The sequence below is a fragment of the Sinohyriopsis cumingii genome, chromosome 17, assembly GCF_028554795.1.
Source record: "Sinohyriopsis cumingii isolate HCF-2022 chromosome 17, ASM2855479v2, whole genome shotgun sequence".
Taxonomy (NCBI): domain Eukaryota; kingdom Metazoa; phylum Mollusca; class Bivalvia; order Unionida; family Unionidae; genus Sinohyriopsis; species Sinohyriopsis cumingii.
In genome coordinates, this window is record NC_142977.1 from 53867689 (window position 1) to 53886990 (window position 19302).

The 19302-nt window shown below is 35.9% G+C and overlaps 1 protein-coding gene across 2 annotated transcripts in view; it reads left to right on the plus strand.

Annotated features, from left to right (window-relative positions):
• Window positions 1–9753, plus strand: part of LOC149778769 (discoidin domain-containing receptor 2-like) — a 173971-nt gene extending 164218 nt beyond the window's left edge. For both annotated transcript variants that reach the window (XM_089939520.1, XM_089939521.1), the window contains exons 12-13: window positions 797–1031; window positions 3862–9753. In XM_089939520.1, the coding sequence (XP_089795646.1) occupies window positions 797–1031; window positions 3862–4194 (568 nt within the window). In that variant the 3' untranslated portion in view covers window positions 4195–9753. The remainder of the gene's footprint in view (window positions 1–796; window positions 1032–3861) is intronic.
• The last annotated feature ends 9549 nt before the right edge of the window (window positions 9754–19302 follow it).

Consider the following 19302-nt stretch of genomic DNA (forward strand, 5'->3'; position numbering starts at 1 on the left):
TTTTAATTTGATCTTTTAATTCAATTTGAGGGCAATCAGCATAAATGCAAAATGTTCTTTGGTATTCAAACTCGAAAAATATAAACTTTCCATCACAGCCATGCCCAGGAGCATTTATGTAAGAAACTAATCAAATACTGACGTTATATTGATCATCGTCTTATGCAGATAGTTGTCATATTGTTACATTCAGTTAAAAGCATACCTGCTTTGTATTATCATGATAATTGCGCTGTTTTTATCAAATCAAATAAATGAGGTGGATTGTAAGAAAAGTTAAAAGTTATGTGGATCGTACCTGTGTCAGAGCTCAGCTAGTGGTCACAGTTGCATGTTGGGTCAACTTATTTCAATTGATCAGTCAAACGCTGTTGTAAATATTATTTGCCTAACTTGTTCAAAGCTGTGGTTAAAGATGTAGCAAGATAACCAGGTAAAATGATTACTTTGTGAATAAAAAGATTTCATTTCTCAGATACGTTTCTTTATGGAGAAGGGAGTTCTAGAATTTGTAGTGTACTTAATGAATTGGCACTCGGAGATTTCTTCATGGATGAGAAGACATACTATCAATTGCAATGAAATCACGATATCAGTATCTTGCTAAAAGAACAAACAAAAAAAACAACAAATTTCATGTCAGTTGTTTCACAAAATGTCCCATGTTTTTGAAAAAAAGGATACTTGTTGTGAATTGGCAACAGCAAAAAGTGGTGATGTAATATGAATTATATTGTTTGTAATGTTTAGACAGCAGAGGATCATTCCTTTTGTTAATGTTTTATCTCTTTTCTAGCTACGGATGCTTAATTTACATGGCCACACAAATCGCATCGGGCATGAAGTACTTGGAATCCCTGAACATGGTGCATCGAGACCTTGCCACCAGAAATTGTTTAGTCGGCACAAACTTCACGATAAAAATCTCCGATTTTGGAATGAGTCGGAGTCTGTATAGTGCAGATTACTACAGGATAGAGGGCAGAGCTGTACTTCCTATTCGATGGATGGCATGGGAGAGTATTTTATTGGTAGGTATTGTGCTACAAGAGAATTTTATGTAACATATCAATAAGGCATGCAAAGGAACATATTACATATTAGATTGTGAATTGAAGCAAAGGGCCAAGAACAAAGGTGTTTATTTCATTACAAAATATGCATAACAACTGTGTGCGTTAACTACAATTTTTAATAAAACAAAATAAAAATATCTTCAAAGGAAGTCAACACCAAACTTAAATATAAGCAATAGAAACTGATGGAATGTTGTATTTTCCAAAGTGACTGGAATATGTGTATTGTGCTGTGAAAGTTTCCTTTTTTGCAAGAAAAATGATTATGCTTACAATTGCTACCAACAGCGGCATACATACAAATTAAATCTATATTCTTTTGAAACAATACACATCTGGTCATCAAGTTAATTGAGGATGGGGTATCCAGTAGCCTTCTCACCAGGTTAGGCTTGGCAAGATGATAGCTGACTCCAGCTGACCAAAAGCTAGGCCAATTTAAGTACATGTACATGTAGCATGTAAACAACTAAAACCACATGCCACATCCAACAATATCAGAATGAATTGTTTAGTGTAAGTTGGATATAATTCAGATGAGGAGTACCATTTTTTTTAAATGTGTTATTTGTTTCCTAAAAGGGATGTGACTGATACATGAATTTTATAACATGTGATCTGCACTCAGATTAATGGATTTTTTTATATATACATGTACAGTACTTAATGGATTGTATTGAACAAATGTAAGTTGTCAAATATACACGTTTTGTTTCAGACTAGCTTGTCTTCATTTAATCAGATAATCATATTTTTGTGCCCACTTTTATTACCCCACTTTTTCAGTCATTTTTTGGTACATGCATCATTTCCTTCAGCTAACTGATTTAGTTGGTTATAACATGGTTCCATCTATAACACGCGCAGGTTCTATGGAGCCCAACCACCATGTCATAGAGGGGTCACACAGTGCTGATTCAGGAAAGCAAAACTTTGGCAAAGCTTATGTAAATGAAAATCTTTCTTTGAAGCAGAAGTTTCAAAAAAGACAATACCTTTGAGCTGTGGAAAATTGTACATAACAACCATAAAGAAGAGTTCCTAACTTGTTCCAGCTGGATTTCAATAGGGTTCTTACAGGGTAGAACAGGAAGAAAGAGAGATGGGTATTGATGTGTTATGTAAATACTGAATTATGGCTCCTCCCCCCTCATTTTTGTTCTACTTTCCCCCTTTTTTTGGGGGGGAAAAGGAGGGAAAAACCCCTCTTGTGATAAAATCCAGGGAGCATATTTGAATAAAGATGGTTTTTGCTGTATAATTCTGGTCAACTGTGTTGATATTTGTCATGTTACAGTTGTTTTTGTTTTTCCTACCAAAATGCTGGGAGGTCAAGTCCTTTCTTTTTACTTTTTTTTTAATAGATAAAATCAGAAAATGTATAATACATGTAGATTGTTTTGAATTCCAGCTTAATTTTAATATATGTTACCGTATATACTTGTAAAATGTTTAACTGTAAACAACATAGATTCTGGTCTGCCATTGGATAATGCACTGGCAGACTGGGGTCTGTTGTTCTACTGATTACTCCTAATGAACTGCATAGACCCATACCTGCCACTTCTTGTGATGACAGATCTAGGTCTGTGCAGTTTGCAGTTGGACTCAGCTTATAAGTGAGTATATAATGTAAGTATTAGAATTCTTGTTTAGATGATTACTGAATTTAAAGAAAGTTGAGACATTTGATCCCTCCTGCCATCCCCACACTCCCTCTGTCTCCCTCTCTCTGTCTCCCTCTCTCTCTCAACCTGTCTCTCTCAGCCTCATCTAGTTATTAGCGAAGCATTTCTGTTGGCCTCCATACACCAAAAACGTTTTATTCCAGGGAAAATAGTGATGTATATTCCTTTTTCTGCCACGGAACATGGATAACTTTTATCTTCAACTTGTAAACTCTTGTTTTCATGGGTATCAATATTTAATAGTTTAAACAAACAGTTCCATCAAATATTAAATTCACAAATGACCCTCAGATGGGAAATGGCATCCTATTAAGTTCACAGTTTGACTACTGGTTTGTGGGATAGTTAAGCTCACAGTTAGACTGTTGGTTTGTGGGCCAATTAAGCTTTCAGTTTGACTACTGGTTTGTGGGATAGTTTAGCTCGCAGTTAGACTGTTGGTTTGTGGGCCAATTAAGCTTTCAGTTTGACTACTGGTTTGTGGGATAGTTTAGCTCGCAGTTAGACTGTTGGTTTGTGGGCCAATTAAGCTTTCAGTTTGACTACTGGTTTGTGGGATATTTTAGCTCACAGTTAGACTATTGGTTTGTGGGCCAATTAAGCTTTCAGTTTGACTACTGGTTTGTGGGATAGTTAAGCTGACAGTTAGACTGTTGGTTTGTGGGCCAATTAAGCTTTCAGTTGGACTACAGGTTTGTGGGATAGTTAAGCTGACAGTTAGACTGTTGGTTTGTGGGCCAATTAAGCTTTTGATTGGACTACAGGTTTGTGGGGATTTAAAAATTCATGTTTTGCATCAACCACAAAATCAACACAATTATCATATGTGCTTTCTAAATAAGCTGAGTCCAGTTTCAAACAGCACAGACCCTGATACATCACTGCATACTGTGACAACAGATTAGGGTCTAAACTACTTGTTCTACTGATTGCTCTGAACAAACTGCATAGACCCAGATCTGCCAGCACATTATGACATGGCAGATCTTGGTCTTGGAGTTTGACTTATATAAGCAAGTATATTTTGTACCCGATGAGTAAAAGGAAATTTGTTAAATTACTGAAAATGCAGGTGAAAATGTTTTGTTTTTTTTTAGGGCAAATTTACGACAAAGAGTGATGTTTGGTCTTTTGCCGTGACATTGTGGGAGATATTGACGTTTGCTCGTGACCAGCCATTGGACAGTCTACTTGATGAACAGGTGATAGAAAATGCTGGACATTATTATAGAAATGACAACAAGCAAGTCTACCTCCCTCATCCACCAATTTGTCCCAAGGAAATTTATGATCTGATGAAAGAGTGTTGGAACAGGCAGGAAAGTGAAAGACCTTCTTTCCGAGAGGTTCACATGTTCCTACAAAGAAAGAACATGGGATACAACCCGAAGGATGAAAAGATGAATCAGATTAAGGTACCTGTGTGCTGACTAGAGATAGGAACGCAAAATAATTTAGGTTGAGAAATGGTCATTATATGGTAATGCAGTTGAAGGAGAGATTTATTAGCACTGTAAAAGAGATATTCATCAAATCTCGAATTCTAGACATTGTTTTGTTCATCCATGTATGTTCATAATATATTTGTCCCTTGGAGTTGATAGTGTTATTGACATCATTGATTGATGCTTTGGAGAGCTCACAGTGCCATGGATGTCTTGTAAACGTGGACCCTGCAAAATGTCATGGTAAACTTTGATTTAAATATCGTCATGGATGTAATGGAAACTGGAATTCTACAGTACCATGGTTGTCATGGAAACTAGAACTCTACAGTGCCACAGATGTTATGGAAATGTGTACTATACAGTATCGTGGATGTCATGGAAACGTGAACTCTACAGTACTATGTGTGCCATGGATTATTGAACTCTTTTGTTCCATGGATGTCATGGAAACATCAATTCTGCAATACCATGGATGTCATGGAAACATGAATTCTGCAGTACCATAGATGTCATGGAAACAAACTCTAGAGTACCATGGATGTCATGAAAGGCAGGACTTGTTAGTATTGCTGATGTCATGCAAAATATGATGTTCATTATCATGAATATCATGGGAACTTGGACTTTCAAGTTCAATAGATTCATGGGGACTTGGACTTTGCAATACCATAGATTTCATGGAAACTTGGACTTGGCAGTACCATGGCTATCATGGGAGCTTGAACATTTCAGTTCCATAGATTTTGTGGAAAATTTGAACTTGCTGTCGATAGCATTTAAGCTTGAATTCCATGTACTGTGAAAGTCATCAGAAGTTGGATGTGTCATTGTCATTTATATCATTCTGTGGATCAAGTGACTTGTAATATTGATGGAGTTTATATTATCGTGGATGTTATTTCGGTATGAACGTTTTGTTTCAGTGCATGTTGTTGAACCTTCAAGTTTGCAAGTTGGCAAATTTCACTGAAGCTTTGAGCTTTTGAAGTGGCTTGTCTTGAACAAAAGGTCTGGGTGGACATTGAGGTTTGTGTTGATATTTTCAAAGGAAATGATGTGTAGTTATGAGCATGGGAAGAAATCTTCAGTTCGAAAATATTTGTATTGTGCTAGGAAAAGTGAGACCTATTTTCTTTGGAGCCCATATTAATCGAACATTTTCTTTTTCAAAGGATATGTGATATTTCCCCCGTTTTTATGCCACAGCGTCAGTATTTGCAGCGATTTGAGCTTGATACAAAGCAAACTGAACAGAGTACACTCATTTGCATTTGTTTTGCAGTCACAGACATATTTGCTGTGATGCAGGTTATTTGCAACACCGAAGAAATGTAAATATTGGATGTGGATGGATATTAAAACAAAAAAGATATGAAGTTATTACTAATATTTATTGTGTTATTTTTATAATTTTCCTTATGTTTTAACTACATGTGTATAACTTTTAACTTGTGTAGAGTTTGTTACACTGTACCAGATGTGTTAAAAAAATTGTTACATGAATGCTGTTGACACATTTGGCACAGCAGTTTATTCACTCATCAATTTTGAAATTTTTTGATGGAGATAATTTAATGGAATACATTTCGTACTGAATTGCATCTGAAGGAGGCATCACAACAGCGTTGTATATGTAATGGATGTATCATTATTTTTATTGTCATATTGGTTTCTTCTGTACCACTGATAAGACAAGAACAAAAAATATTTTAATAATTTAGTGTTGACTTGTATGAACATAGGTCACAGTTGTGTTGCATATGTAACTGATGTGTCACAGAAGGAAGCAGTGTGACAGATAAAATTACTGTAACACAGACGCTTTCAAAGAATGTATCATGTAAGGCATCGAGATGCAATACATATCATTGTGATTTAATTTTGCAATATTGAGGGTGCTTTTACAATTTTGTGTTCTGAGTAACCATATTTTTTCAATGCTTGCTGGACAGAAAACTGCAAATTACCAACATCAGTCATTTAGATATTTAGACATTTCAGAACTTAAGACTTTCCAAACAGCATCAGACAGTATCGTGATTAAAGCCTGGCTCAAATTTGTATAGTGAATTTACAATATCGAGACAGCATGCATTCTCTTTTAGACATGATCACATTTTCGTTTGAAATCTTATTTTGAACGATATTTTCAGTTTGATTTAAACGGCGTACTTAACATGAACTTAAAAGTTCCTTATACAATTGTAAATTTGTTATTACGTTAAAAAGGCAGCTTAAATTAAAGAATCAGTTCTGCCAGGCACATATGCTCACAAGTTTGCAACGGGGAATTTACAGAAATCACAACAGTATTGTGTAGTTTCGTAAGTAATATAGGCGTCATGTTTTATTCTGACTTGGGTTTATTCTTTTCCCAGCAACAACATTGGTCATTTTGTCCGCAGTCTAGATCTAATAGCTGGTAGCTTAAGTAGCAGTAGGTAATTTGTTTTGTTTTTGGCGGGGTTAATGCCATTTTCCAGCACATAATAGGCTATATATTGCGGCCAGTAAATTTGGAGGGGGAAGAGCCCAGGTAAACTCTGGTCTGAATCACTAACCCACTGGAAGTAAACTGGCATGCCTTCTCAAAATACTCAGCCTTGCTGGGCCAAGACTTGAACCTGTGTCAGAGGTGAGATGTGTGAGTGATTTGACCACTTGGCCACCAAATTTTAAGTAGAATTTATTTGCAATGTGAAGTCTTGGAACTATGTAGGCCTGGAAGTGTATTGACCTGAAAATGTATAGGCCTGGAAATGTATAGGCTGTCCTGTTGATCCAGTTCTCAGAATATTTTCAGCATTTCTGCATTGTTTTTTTTTAAAGTCTTTTTTAGGGTTTAAAATAGAAGTGCAATATGTGGTATTAAATATGGATTAAAAATAATGTTGATATGTGAATACAAATATTTAATCACCCGCTATCATTTGCTGTAATTTATATCTCCTTGAACTGAGGTCAAGGTCATAATTTTGCCTTCATTTTTGCTGCTTGTTGACTGCCATATTTTTAATTCACAGGACATTTCTGTGTGTTATTTCATTCAGCTGTTGTTCAGTGTTATAATTATTTTATATCTAGTCAGTTTGCAAGGCCATTCCACTGGAATGGAATATTACCATAAACCATGTCTTAAGATGTAATTTATTCTTTAAATATTAGGTACTGTTTCATAAATAAGCATTTCTTTATGGTACTGTTTGTAAAGTATTTGATGTGAGACTGTTTCTGCTTTCTTTCAGTGAATACAAAAGAGCAGTGGGTTTAATTCTTTTGTCTTTTTACTGGTTTACAAATATATTTCTGAATCAAGTTAATTAGACTGTGTTGCAGACTTTTTACTCCATAAGATATGTACAGATATTGGATTGAAATCTCGTCCTTTGAATTATGATAAAGGGTGGTTAGTAAAAATTTATGAGAGACTTAAACATATCATGAAATAGTAATATCTTGGACTTGACATATTTTAAGCATGTCTATCACTTAAATATTGAAAAATTTCTGTATATATACCAAGACAAAATGACCTTAGCATGAGGTACAATGGAGCTGTGTTACTGATTGTATGAGTATACATATCGTATGATGATACAAAGGTCCCATTACAGTATCACAAAGAATAAAATGTACTATTGTTTTTCAAATAATCTCTGTTTATTATCTCTGTTTATTATCTATCTATCGCTCTATCTATTCTTTCTAAAGTTGTATCATTGTTTCCATCAGTCCTTTATTTGTATCAGTCGGTTGAAATAACTCTTACCTGCATATTAAGACCACCTGTCCTCAAAATCTGAACGTAGTGAGACTACTGTTTTTTTGTGATATACAGATATGAATGACTGTCCGCAGAATATGGTCATTGTTTCAGCATATCAACATTTTAAAAGGAAGTGTGATTTTAATTTCAATGATAACCCTGTGTTTGATCATCATCTCAACTGCGACTCCGTGCTTGTTCAGAATTACAGCCCCCACTTCTTACTCAGATATAATCTAGGCCACTTCACTTCTTGTTCATAACCCCAACTGCAAACTCTTTGCTTGATCGTAATCCCAACCCATATGCTTTACTTGGACATAATCTCAGCCACTTCTCTCTGCATGATCATAATCCCAGCCTTTACTCAACAAAATTTTTGAAAATATTTTTTTTAGTGAGCCTTTCCACATGTTGTCCCACACCTTATTTTCTTCAAACATTAAACAAGATAGGCCATTCATGTCTTGTCAAGGGAGAACACTCTTTCATACTGTATGGACATGTTAAATTCTTGACAAAGCCCTGTTACAGGTTATCATTTGAAAATAATACCCATAGCAGTAATAATAATAATTGTACAAATAGGCGTTTTATTAGTTATTAATTTTATTCAGGCTTTGCAGAATTATGACTGTTTTAAACTCAATGTTATGATCAAGTCTTAGAAAAGTGGAAATATACCTGGTGGAGTTATTGTTATTGTGTCAAAAAATGTTTGGTGACATAATCAAGCCCATATTGAAACAGTTGTAATCGATCTTTTAAATAAACAATTTTATGGTTTTAAAAAAATGAAGAATTATTTGTACAATGTATAATTGTTGTACCTGACTGTTGTTATGCTTATTGACCAGATTTGGTATATTGCTAACGGCCTGATTGATGCAAAATTATCATCAAGTTACCTCCACGTGCAAGTGATGGGGGATGAAACAGTAAGTTGCCCACCAGTTAAGTAGATCTGTTGTTTTTTTTAAAGAGTGTATGGGTTGCTGGGTTCGTTAAATGTCGGTACATTTTTACAAAGATCAGTATGAAAAGAAGTAAACAGGATTTATTTTTTGTTTCACAGAAAAGGGGAATAACTTTTGAACAACTGATCAAGCAGAAAGTTGAGATTATATCTTTTTAGTGTAACCATTTTCTGTAGGTATCCTCATAGTCATCATCAGGTATTGATTTCTGGGTCATGTGATTGAGGCCATTTTGTTGATCATGTGACAAAAGTTTTTGTGTATATTGCTATTAGTTCACATCCTTTCTTGCCTGGAAACTTGAGGAAACTATTGAAACCAAAACGTAATATAAATATTTAACATTATCCTTTATCATGTTTTCTTACTTCCATCATGTTTTCTTACTTCCAGATTTTTTAAATTTAACAGTTGATATGTATAGGTCATTCTTTTTTAAACCAAAATTAGAAAATGTTCACCTTTTGCAATGATAGTCATGGAGTCATAAAAGCTCTTCATTGCTTTTGCATTTTTTTCTTATAAAAGTCATGTCTTTAAAAAGTGTTTGGAGGTGTCTTTTGCTACAATGTTTCTCAGTATTATATATGAATATAAGTTCAGATTTTTTTTAATCATTTGTAGAAACGTATGCATTAGAAGGTGAATGCAGTTTGTTTAAATATAGACATTGTGAATGTTGATGTCTTGTTTGGCTGTTTGTCTGTCTGTCTGTATGTAAAATGGGAAGTGTGATATTCGCATACATTCTTACATTGATACATGCAAAAATATTTTAATAAAAACATGAAAAGTTAAGTTTTTGTGCCATTTTTTTTTTTAATCCCTTAAATGATCGAGTAGATTGCAAAAGCAGATGGCTGGTTCTTTGATATTAAGGTACTAACTTGAAGACTTACCTGTATGAAGGTACTAGATTGAATGCTTACCTGTATGAAGGTACAAGCTTGATGGCTTACCTGTATGACGGTAATAGATTGAAGGCTTACCTGTATGAAGATACTAACTTGAAGGCTTACCTGTATGAAGGTACTAGCTTGAATGCTTACCTGTATGAAGGTACTAGCTCGAAGACTGAACTGTGTGAAGGTATTAGAGTGAAGTCTTAACTATATGAATATACTAGCTTGAAGTCTTACTTGTATGAAGGTATGAGCTTGAATGCTTACCTGTATGAAGGTATTAGCTTGAAGGCTTATCTGTATGAAAATGCTAGCTTGAAGGCACATTCACGAACGTATTGTGAACATTTGCCAAACGATTTAGTATATTTCCAATATTATTGCAAATATTCACAAACGTATTGCGGACATATCATGGGTTCATAGGGTCTTTGAAGGTCGTTGACAGTTTGAGAAAATGGAGGTAGCATTTTCAAAGGCCTTGAAAGTTTGGGAAATCGAGCAGATTACCCTGAGGTCTTTAAAAGTCTTTGAAAATTGAAATAAGTCGTAATTTCTTGACATAATCACAAATAAAATTGTCCAAAGTTGTTAGATTCGGATGTAGTCGAATTTTCCTGGTTTCTTTCTTTTGATGACGCGTTCAGTTTCATTTCATCATTAAAAACAATATTGTACTATTTTGCATTCGTTGTTTTCTCATATAACATAACTTGTTTACAAAATGTGACCCAAAAAAGATCTTGGAAATCTATGTGTGTGGTCTTTGAAAGTTTGGGAAAAGTCTTTGAATTTATCATTCAGAATTCTGTATGAACCCTGATATCTTTAATGACAACCTGACACCAATTGTCTTCCGTAGTCAACTAATCTATTGTTTGAACAGATTTTAGGTTCATATAGCCAAAAGACAGCGAACTTGTGGTGTGGCTCATCATCCATTCTGCTTTCGTCAAGAATTGCTCTTTTCAATGTCTTAACAAAACCAATGACGAATTTCAACCAAGTGTAGTATGAAGCGTTCTGACTTTAACGCCTTTTACGACGCAATCAAATCCGCTATTCTGACTTTAAAGCATTTACATTTTGTGCCATTCGAATCCGCCGTTCTGACTTGAAAACATTTACACTTTGTATGACTGATTAAAATCCGCCATTACGACTTGAAAACATTTACACTTTGTATGACTGATTCACAATCCGCCATTCTGACTTGAAAGCATTTTAACTTCGATCTGTTTCAAATCCACCGTCAAATTACCCACCGTTACTAAAATATAAATATTTCAAGTATTTCTTCTCAAAAAAAAACACTATCAGACTCTGACGGTATTTAACAGAAGACATCCTGGCATAAAGAACGTTCAAACTGATATAAATGATGGCCGCTGTCAAATATTGCAACCAATACGAAAACCAGACAGCTCAATAGACTGACCAAATGAGTGTGTGTGTGTGTGTGCTTTGGAATTTTAACTTAGCTTTAAAAAATTCAGTCATATCGCTACCATGTCTGCAGTGTGGCAGTTATAGTGATGTCTAGCACTGGGGGCATCATGCCGCAGACATGTAGCATGATGTCTCACCCAGTCACATTATCCCGACACCAGGCCGACCAGTCCTAACACTAACCTCTTAATGCTGAGCGTCTAGCAAGGCAGTTGTGAGTACCATTTTTTAAGTCTTTGGTATGACTCGGCGGGGGTTTGAACCCGCTACCTCCCGCATCCAAGGCGGACGCTCTAACCACTTAAGCGTCTGCCTCGGATGCGAGAGGTGACCAAATTTGAAAGAAAGCGTCCTTTTGTAAAAGGCAAAGGATGAAAATCTTCCACCAAATGTAGCTGATGTTACTAAAAATAGAAAAACTTGAAAACAAATTTTACAAACCTTGAACACAACTGCTTAGCAGATTTTGACCAAAATTTGACAGAAAGGGTCCAGGTATAAAGGACTTTCAATATGTACCTGTGAGAATGATCTCTGGATATATCACCATTGTTATTACAAATAGAACAACTTTTAATGGATTTCTCCACATTTGCTCTGCAGAATTTTACAAATTTGACAGAAAGCAAACTGTTTTGATAGCATATAAGATGTATACAAAAATTATGCCAATCTGCAGTTAGATAATGACTGATGTTAATAAACATAAGCAACGTTACATTATTTATTGTATTTATATAAAAAATAGAACACCCATCAACATAATTTGTCCCAATTTGACAGAAAACACCCTGGCATTGAGTGATTTTCAGCTTGGTACATTTTATGACAACCTACATTCAAGTGTGGCTGCCGTTAGCAAAAATTGAAAATTAAAACAAAACATTTATGTTATCTATTTTAATAAAAGATGAACAAAATTGCACAACTTTGACAGAAAGCCAGTTGGCGTCTAGGCCTATTGGACGAAGGTTTTTGAAGTGCCATCAGATACGAAGGAAGCTGTGCAAAATGAAAAGAAGCAAAAAAAAAGGTGTGTGTGATTTGGATTTTTTAACGTAGCTTTAACAGAATCTTGAGAATTTGTTTTCTTCATAACATGCAGTCAACATCATTGGAGTGCATTTCTACAGAAAGCATCCTATTAACCACGATATCATGGCCAACTGCTATTGCATTTGTCTGTCCGAAAGACGTCAACCAGGTGAACGGTCTTAGGTCTGCTTAGACCTCACATTGTTAGTCCTCGTTGTATATGTTACAGTCACATATATAAACCTTTGCCAGATTCTTGGCATGCAAAGATCTTTTACCTGTATTTTACATTTATTACCTTTTTAATAATGCTTACTTTTTTTTAAATTTCATCTTTAACTGTACACGAACACACGTTACCTTTATTTGGAAGGGTTTATCTTCCTCAAGACTTTTGCAATGTTTGTGTTAATTTTACCATTTTAGTTGCCTACTTTTTTTCCTTTTAACCACGTACAATGCACACACACACACACACACATATATAGGCATTCTTCTCTCTGTCTCTTTCTCAATTATAATGTGTTAAACTAGAGTGATTGTGAAGATTGATTAACGTGCCCGTGTACATGTAATTTAATAATCCAGTTGTTATTAGAATAACAATACAAATAATGTGATAGCTTTGTAGAGTTCACCTATGCCCACTTAGAAAACTAAAACCAAGTACACGCTGGCGACTGTCTCCGTGTTAAGAGTGTTACTGAGCAGAACTTGAAAAGAAACATACATTTTGTTATTTTAATCGCTGTGTGGTTCTTGTCCTTTGTCTAGGTCTTAAAATATGCAACAAAGAAGCGAAACCAACAATTTAAGTCAAACCAACAAGTTATTTATTTATCTACATGACCAAGTGAAAATTCAATAGAAAGTTACAGTCAGTCAGTCAGTTTGCCCGTCACCCCTACCGGGGGTATAAGCCGCCCACAAAATATCGCCAGAGGCTTCTGTCCTGTGCCATCCCCTCGAGCTGACTCTAGGTGTAACCCATCTTAGTGATGTCCACCTCAAGATTGTGTCGCCAGGAGTTTCTTGGTCGGCCCCTTCTCCGCATGCCTTGAGGGTTCCATCTCAATGCCTGTCTGGTAATATTGGTTGTCAGCTTACGTAGGGTGTATCCTATCCAACTCCACCTTCTCTTCTTGATCTCGTCCTCTACTGGAAGCAAGGAGGTTCTTTCCTACAGGTCGGTGCTGCTGATGGTGTCTGGCCAGCGGATCTGGATAATTCTTCTTAGGCAGCTGTTGATGAAGGTCTGAACTCTCTTTACGGTCAACTTGGTGGTTCTCCAGGTCTCTGCTCCATCCAGTAGGACTGACTTCATTTTGCAGTCTGATCTTGGTAGTCAAGGAAATTTCTTTGGAGCTCCAGATGTTCTTGAGCTGTCTGAAAGCTGCTCTCGCCTTTTCGATCCTTGCTTTGACGACTGCGTCTGTGCCATCCTGCTGGTTGATAATGCTGCCCAGGTACGTGAAGGACTCCGCCTCTTCCAGGGGACTTCCATGCAGTGTGATTGAGTTGTTACTGACATAATTGATTTGAGGATCTTGGTCTTGTCTTTATGGATATTGAGGCCAACTTGTGCTGATGTGGCTGCCAGTACGTCGGTCTTGTTCTGCATTTGCTACTGACTATGGGACAAGAGCGCTAGGTCATCGGCAAAGTACAGGTCCTCAAGTTGACTCCACAATGTCCACTGGATCCCATTTCTCCGCCCATTGGTGGACTTCTTCATAATATAGTCGATGGCGAGAAGGAAGAGAAACGGCAACAGCAAGCAGCCTTGCTTCACGCCAGTCCGCAGCTGGAAACTGTCTGTGTGCTGTCCTGCATGAATGACTCTGCAGGACATTCCGTTATAAGTGTTATTGATCAGGTTCACCAGCTTGGTTGGGATACCGTAGTGGCGAAAAAGTTTCCAGAGTGTTTCTCAGTCTACGCTGTCGAATGCCTTCTCATAATCGACAAATTTGATGTAGAGCGAAGAATTCCACTCTAACGATTGCTTGACTATGATGCGAAGAGTAGCTATTTGGTCCGTACACGATCTGTTCTGCCGGAAGCCCGTTTGCTCATCTCGTAACTTTGGGCCGACGGCCTCCTTCGTCCTCTCCAAGAGGACCCGGTTGAAGACTTTCCCTGGTACTGACAAGAGTGTGATTCCTCTGTAGTTGGAGCATTTGCTGAGGTCGCCTTTCTTTTGGATCTTGATGAGGTGTCCCTCCTTCCAGTCAGTCGGTACTTCTTCCTCCCAGATCTTCTCAAACAGGGAGTACATTATTTCCACTGAAAGGGGCCCCGAGTGGCCGAGTGGTCTAAAGCGTTCTTCGTTACGGATCACTGCCATCTCACCTCTGTCTGCGGCGGTTCGAGTCTAAGATTCAGCCAATGTGGGTATGTGAGAAAGCTTGCCAGTAGCTTCTCGTGGGTCGGTGGTTCTTTCCGGGGTTTTCTCTGGTTCTTCCTCCACCATTAATACTGGCCGCCATGTATAGCCTATCATGTGCTGCAAAATGGCGTTAAACCCCACAACAACAACATTTCCACTGAAGCCTCTAGGTCTTATCACAAGTCGAAATATATAGAATGTTCCGAATGAACTTCAATAGTCTTTGAATGTTCTGATATAATACATTGATGCAATCTATAATGTCTTTGAATGAGTTGAACATGCTCCCAATGTAGTATGTATTAATCCAAAAGTAAAAAAGCACTTAAGTAATTCCAATTATTGTTTTAAATAAATAATTCCTCTCGAATTATGTCAGATGTCAAAAATACAACAGCAAACTATGATCATGGATTCTCACATACTAATATAGAAGAGAAAGTATTTGTTTATCAAATCCCTGTTTATACAAATTTTCCCTTGACCTGTAACTTAATAGAATGAGAAGAGGTCCAACGGAAAAAAATACAAGTGTAACTATAAACAAGACTGACTTTTTTAAACTCTTAATACATAAATACTTTGTTAACAACGTACAATCATGGACAAAGGTTAGCCATGTAAACATTCTGTTTACAATGTACAATCCTGGACTAAAGTTATCCACAAAATACAAATCAATATACATACTGATTTCATTTAAGTTGTTTTCTATTTGCCTTGTACATGTAATAAGAACCGTGATAGACAATGGCAAAAAACAACAACAAATTTTTCTATGTACACTGGAAACTAAATTAAAAACATACTGACAGGCTGGTAGATGAAAAGACGATAGCAGGGTGAATCGGTTGGTGATTGATGGATGGTAATATATACATTCAAATGTGGTAAATGTAAAGATTGGTAGAGGTATATGGATAGATAAATAGACATAGATTCTAAAACGAATAATCTTGGTGAAATAGCTAATCTTCCAGGGTTTAGTTCAGCAACAAAAACTAGCAAATCGTTGCGGTGTCCTTCGGACTTTCAACAATGACCAGTAGGTCTTATCAAAACATTTCACCTTTCTGACGTGTCGAAGACCATACTGAATGTACATCCTGTCCTGGCAATTTTAGAGGGAGTGCATTAACATTATTCGTTGAAAGAAGAAACCAAAAGAACAATAGAGGTTCTAGATTGATAACTTGGTTAAGATCAGGTCGGTTTTCTCCACAAAACACATAATAGGAAAAACAATTATCTCTATAAAGTCGCATTTTTTAAAACTTCTAATTTGCCAAAATTGTATGTCGTGTAGACCAAGAGAAACTAAAAAAATATTGACGTGAAAATATTGCGTTGTTAGTACTTTTAATGGTTCTAGTGATAATTCATTTAATCAGTGATGATATACAAACAAATGACGAGACAGACAGACAGACAGACAGATGTATGTCTGGAGACTATAGCTGAGACATGCTCTGGATACATAATTTGCATATCTCTTTACTGATCATGGAGCTGATGATGTCACAATTTAACGAATTTGGATGCAGAAAGTTATAAAATCAAACTTTCCAAATTCTGAATGTACAATAGACGTTTGTCTACAGAATATGGAAGTATCAAAAACCAATGTCAAAAGCAGATAAGGTGTGTTTAAGAAGTTGAACTAAAATTAAATGTCTTTGAAACTTGAAACTGCTTTGAGTTTTGGATGAAATTTGTCTGGCAGATAAAGATTAACGGCTTTCATAGATACAAAAATATTCGAAAAGCATGATTGACAATTTCCGGAAATGAGCACTGGCACGGATTCGGCGGCATGTTTTTAGCTTTTAGTAACGGCAATGAAGATAATCAATTAGGCCTTAATCATTTCCATCCAAAATAGTAGAAATTGCATGTTGTTCAAATATATGTCTGTGATTTACAAACCCGCATGTGTTTGATACGAGAATACGCATGTAAAAAAAAACAAAAAACCACATTTTAAGAACAGGAGACATCTCAATTACTTGCATCAGCATTGCTATAACTTTTCTTGCGGTACGATCAAAGGATTCGTCACAGAAACAATATCCGGTAATTATGAATACAAGGAAAGCCCATGGTTAAAATGTATCGAGAAAAAGAAGTCATTTATGGGGGGGGGGGGGCTAGTTCAAAAGAAATGGGATCTTCGCTTACAAATTGGTGTTTTGCATTAATCCGTTTTTATATGGTGTATAAAAATGCAACAGATAGTAATTAGAAGATAGGCTCTCTCATGGATCAATCGTTCATAGAGAAAGCTTAACATCTTTTATTAGCTATTCTCTGCCAACAATTTCGGAGCTAACGGGAAAAAAATGTTTACTTCAGTTCAAATGGGGTTAGCTACTATTACAATGGTATTTCATGTCTATCTAGACTAGACCAACCGACAAAATAATTTAACAAAATAATATTATTGGTGACATCGAGTTGTCTCTCAATCTGAAAATACCAAGAACGTAGAGGAATCCAGTAATGAGGAAACCACAGACGTGAACTGTTTTTGTGCCACAAATTACTACCAAGCTGAGTCAAAATGCTAATCAAGACATAGAAATATCGTTGCAGCTGTCAGCTTCAAATACTGGACCAATTATTTATATTTGCACATAATGAAGATATAAAAAATATGTTAGAACATTCAGCAGAAATATATTTTTTCGTGGCAGAGAGGTAGGGACCGAGACTGGAAAAAAAGTTGGGATTTTTTTTTACAAATACATTGATACGAGCCAAATTAAAAAAACAAAACAACAAAAAAAAAACATTATAACGTGCAGAAGCTGGCAAAATTAGTGGAACACTAACTATTCAGCAAAGAATTTCACGTAACACTAAATGTCGAACGAGGAGTCTACGGAATACAAAGGATGAAACGAAACATCGCCTCCAACAACTATTACGCGTGACACTTAGTCTTTAAGCAAGATTTCAGAAGAGCACCAGTCTTCAAAAACAAGTTTGTGGAACACTAAGCCTAAAAAGGATTAAATGGAAGAATAAGTCTCCAACAAGGATTAATTTGGAACAATAAGTCTTCAGCAGCAGTTTTACAGTCTCTATGTATCTAATAACACGTGGAACACTAAGCCTTCAACAATATTTCTGTTTAACATTAAGCCTCCATCAAGGATTCCTTGACATTCTAAGTCTCCAAAATAGATTACGTAGAACACTTGTTACGGCTCTACGGTCTTAAACTATGTAACGGAAAGAAGTAAAACCAACAAGTTTAGTAACATCAACAAATAATTTATTTCACTAGAATACAAATTGAAAATTCAAAAGACAAAGACGGTATTGAAAATTAAATGACAAATAATCCTAAATGTTCTTTCACATATTCAAAAGTATAGAATGTTCCGAATTAATTCCAATAAACTTGAATGGCGTGATGTACCAGGACTCTTGAATGCTATAATCCAGTGAGTCTTTGCATAAGTTCTCAATAATCCTAACTTAGTGTTTTAGTCCAAAAGTCAATGACCACTTTGTAATTCCAAGGAATAATTGAAATAAGTACTTCCTCTCAAATTATATCTAAAGACAACTATAAACTGCGATTATAGATTCCCAAAGACTAATATTAAACAGGAATGACAAATTTGTTTACCAAACCATTTTATATACAAAGTGTGACCTGACCTATGATGCAACAGAAAGCAAGGTCAGGTCTTGAATCCATATTTAAATAAATATCTTGTTTTAAAATCAAGTAAGCATCAACTCTACCCTCAATCACGGAAAAAAGTCAAGTACAGAATATAAATTAAATATACAGAACATACGAACTTTCTTTTGAGTATGTTACTATAATAAATTCTAGGCGAGTTTAAAAGCCGTGAACGAAAATTGTAATGTTTTCACCCGCGCTATTGCCATTCACTGAAAAGTTTTCCAACAAGGTTTCAGTGGAGAACTAAGTTTTAACAACGATTCTGTGGAGCACTAAGTATTTAACAAGGATTATGTGGGGAACTACGTCTTAAATAAGGATTCCGTGAGAACTAAGTTGCCAACAAGGACTCCGTGGAGCACAAAGTCTCCAGCCATGATTCCATGGAAGACTATATCTCTTACAAGGATTCTTTATAGCACCAACTCTCCAGCAAGGATTTCCCTGAGATCTGTAATTAAACAGCATATGTATCTCTGACGCAATGTTCTCACTAGGAGTCTACGCGCATGTCTACAACATGCAACTCTAAAGTCGCTAGATTTCCCACAAAGGATGCAATTTTTAACTAAGTCTTTTTGTAAAATCGATTTTCAGTTCCAATATCAAGAACAAAAGCAAAGAGAACAATAACCTTTGGTTGTTATAATCCTGAGTGACTGCAGATACAAATTTCAGAGTAAAGACAAATAGAACAGTGTCTTCGTCTACGTGAGGCTGAGGTCTTAGTCCCTCTTCATAAATATATATGTCACTTGAACAAGTTCGCGTATGTATAGCTTACCAAGGGATATTGTCTACCTTGATAATTACATCTGTTAATTTTTTTTAAAAATTATCTTATAACTTATTTAATTTTTTTTTTACTTGTC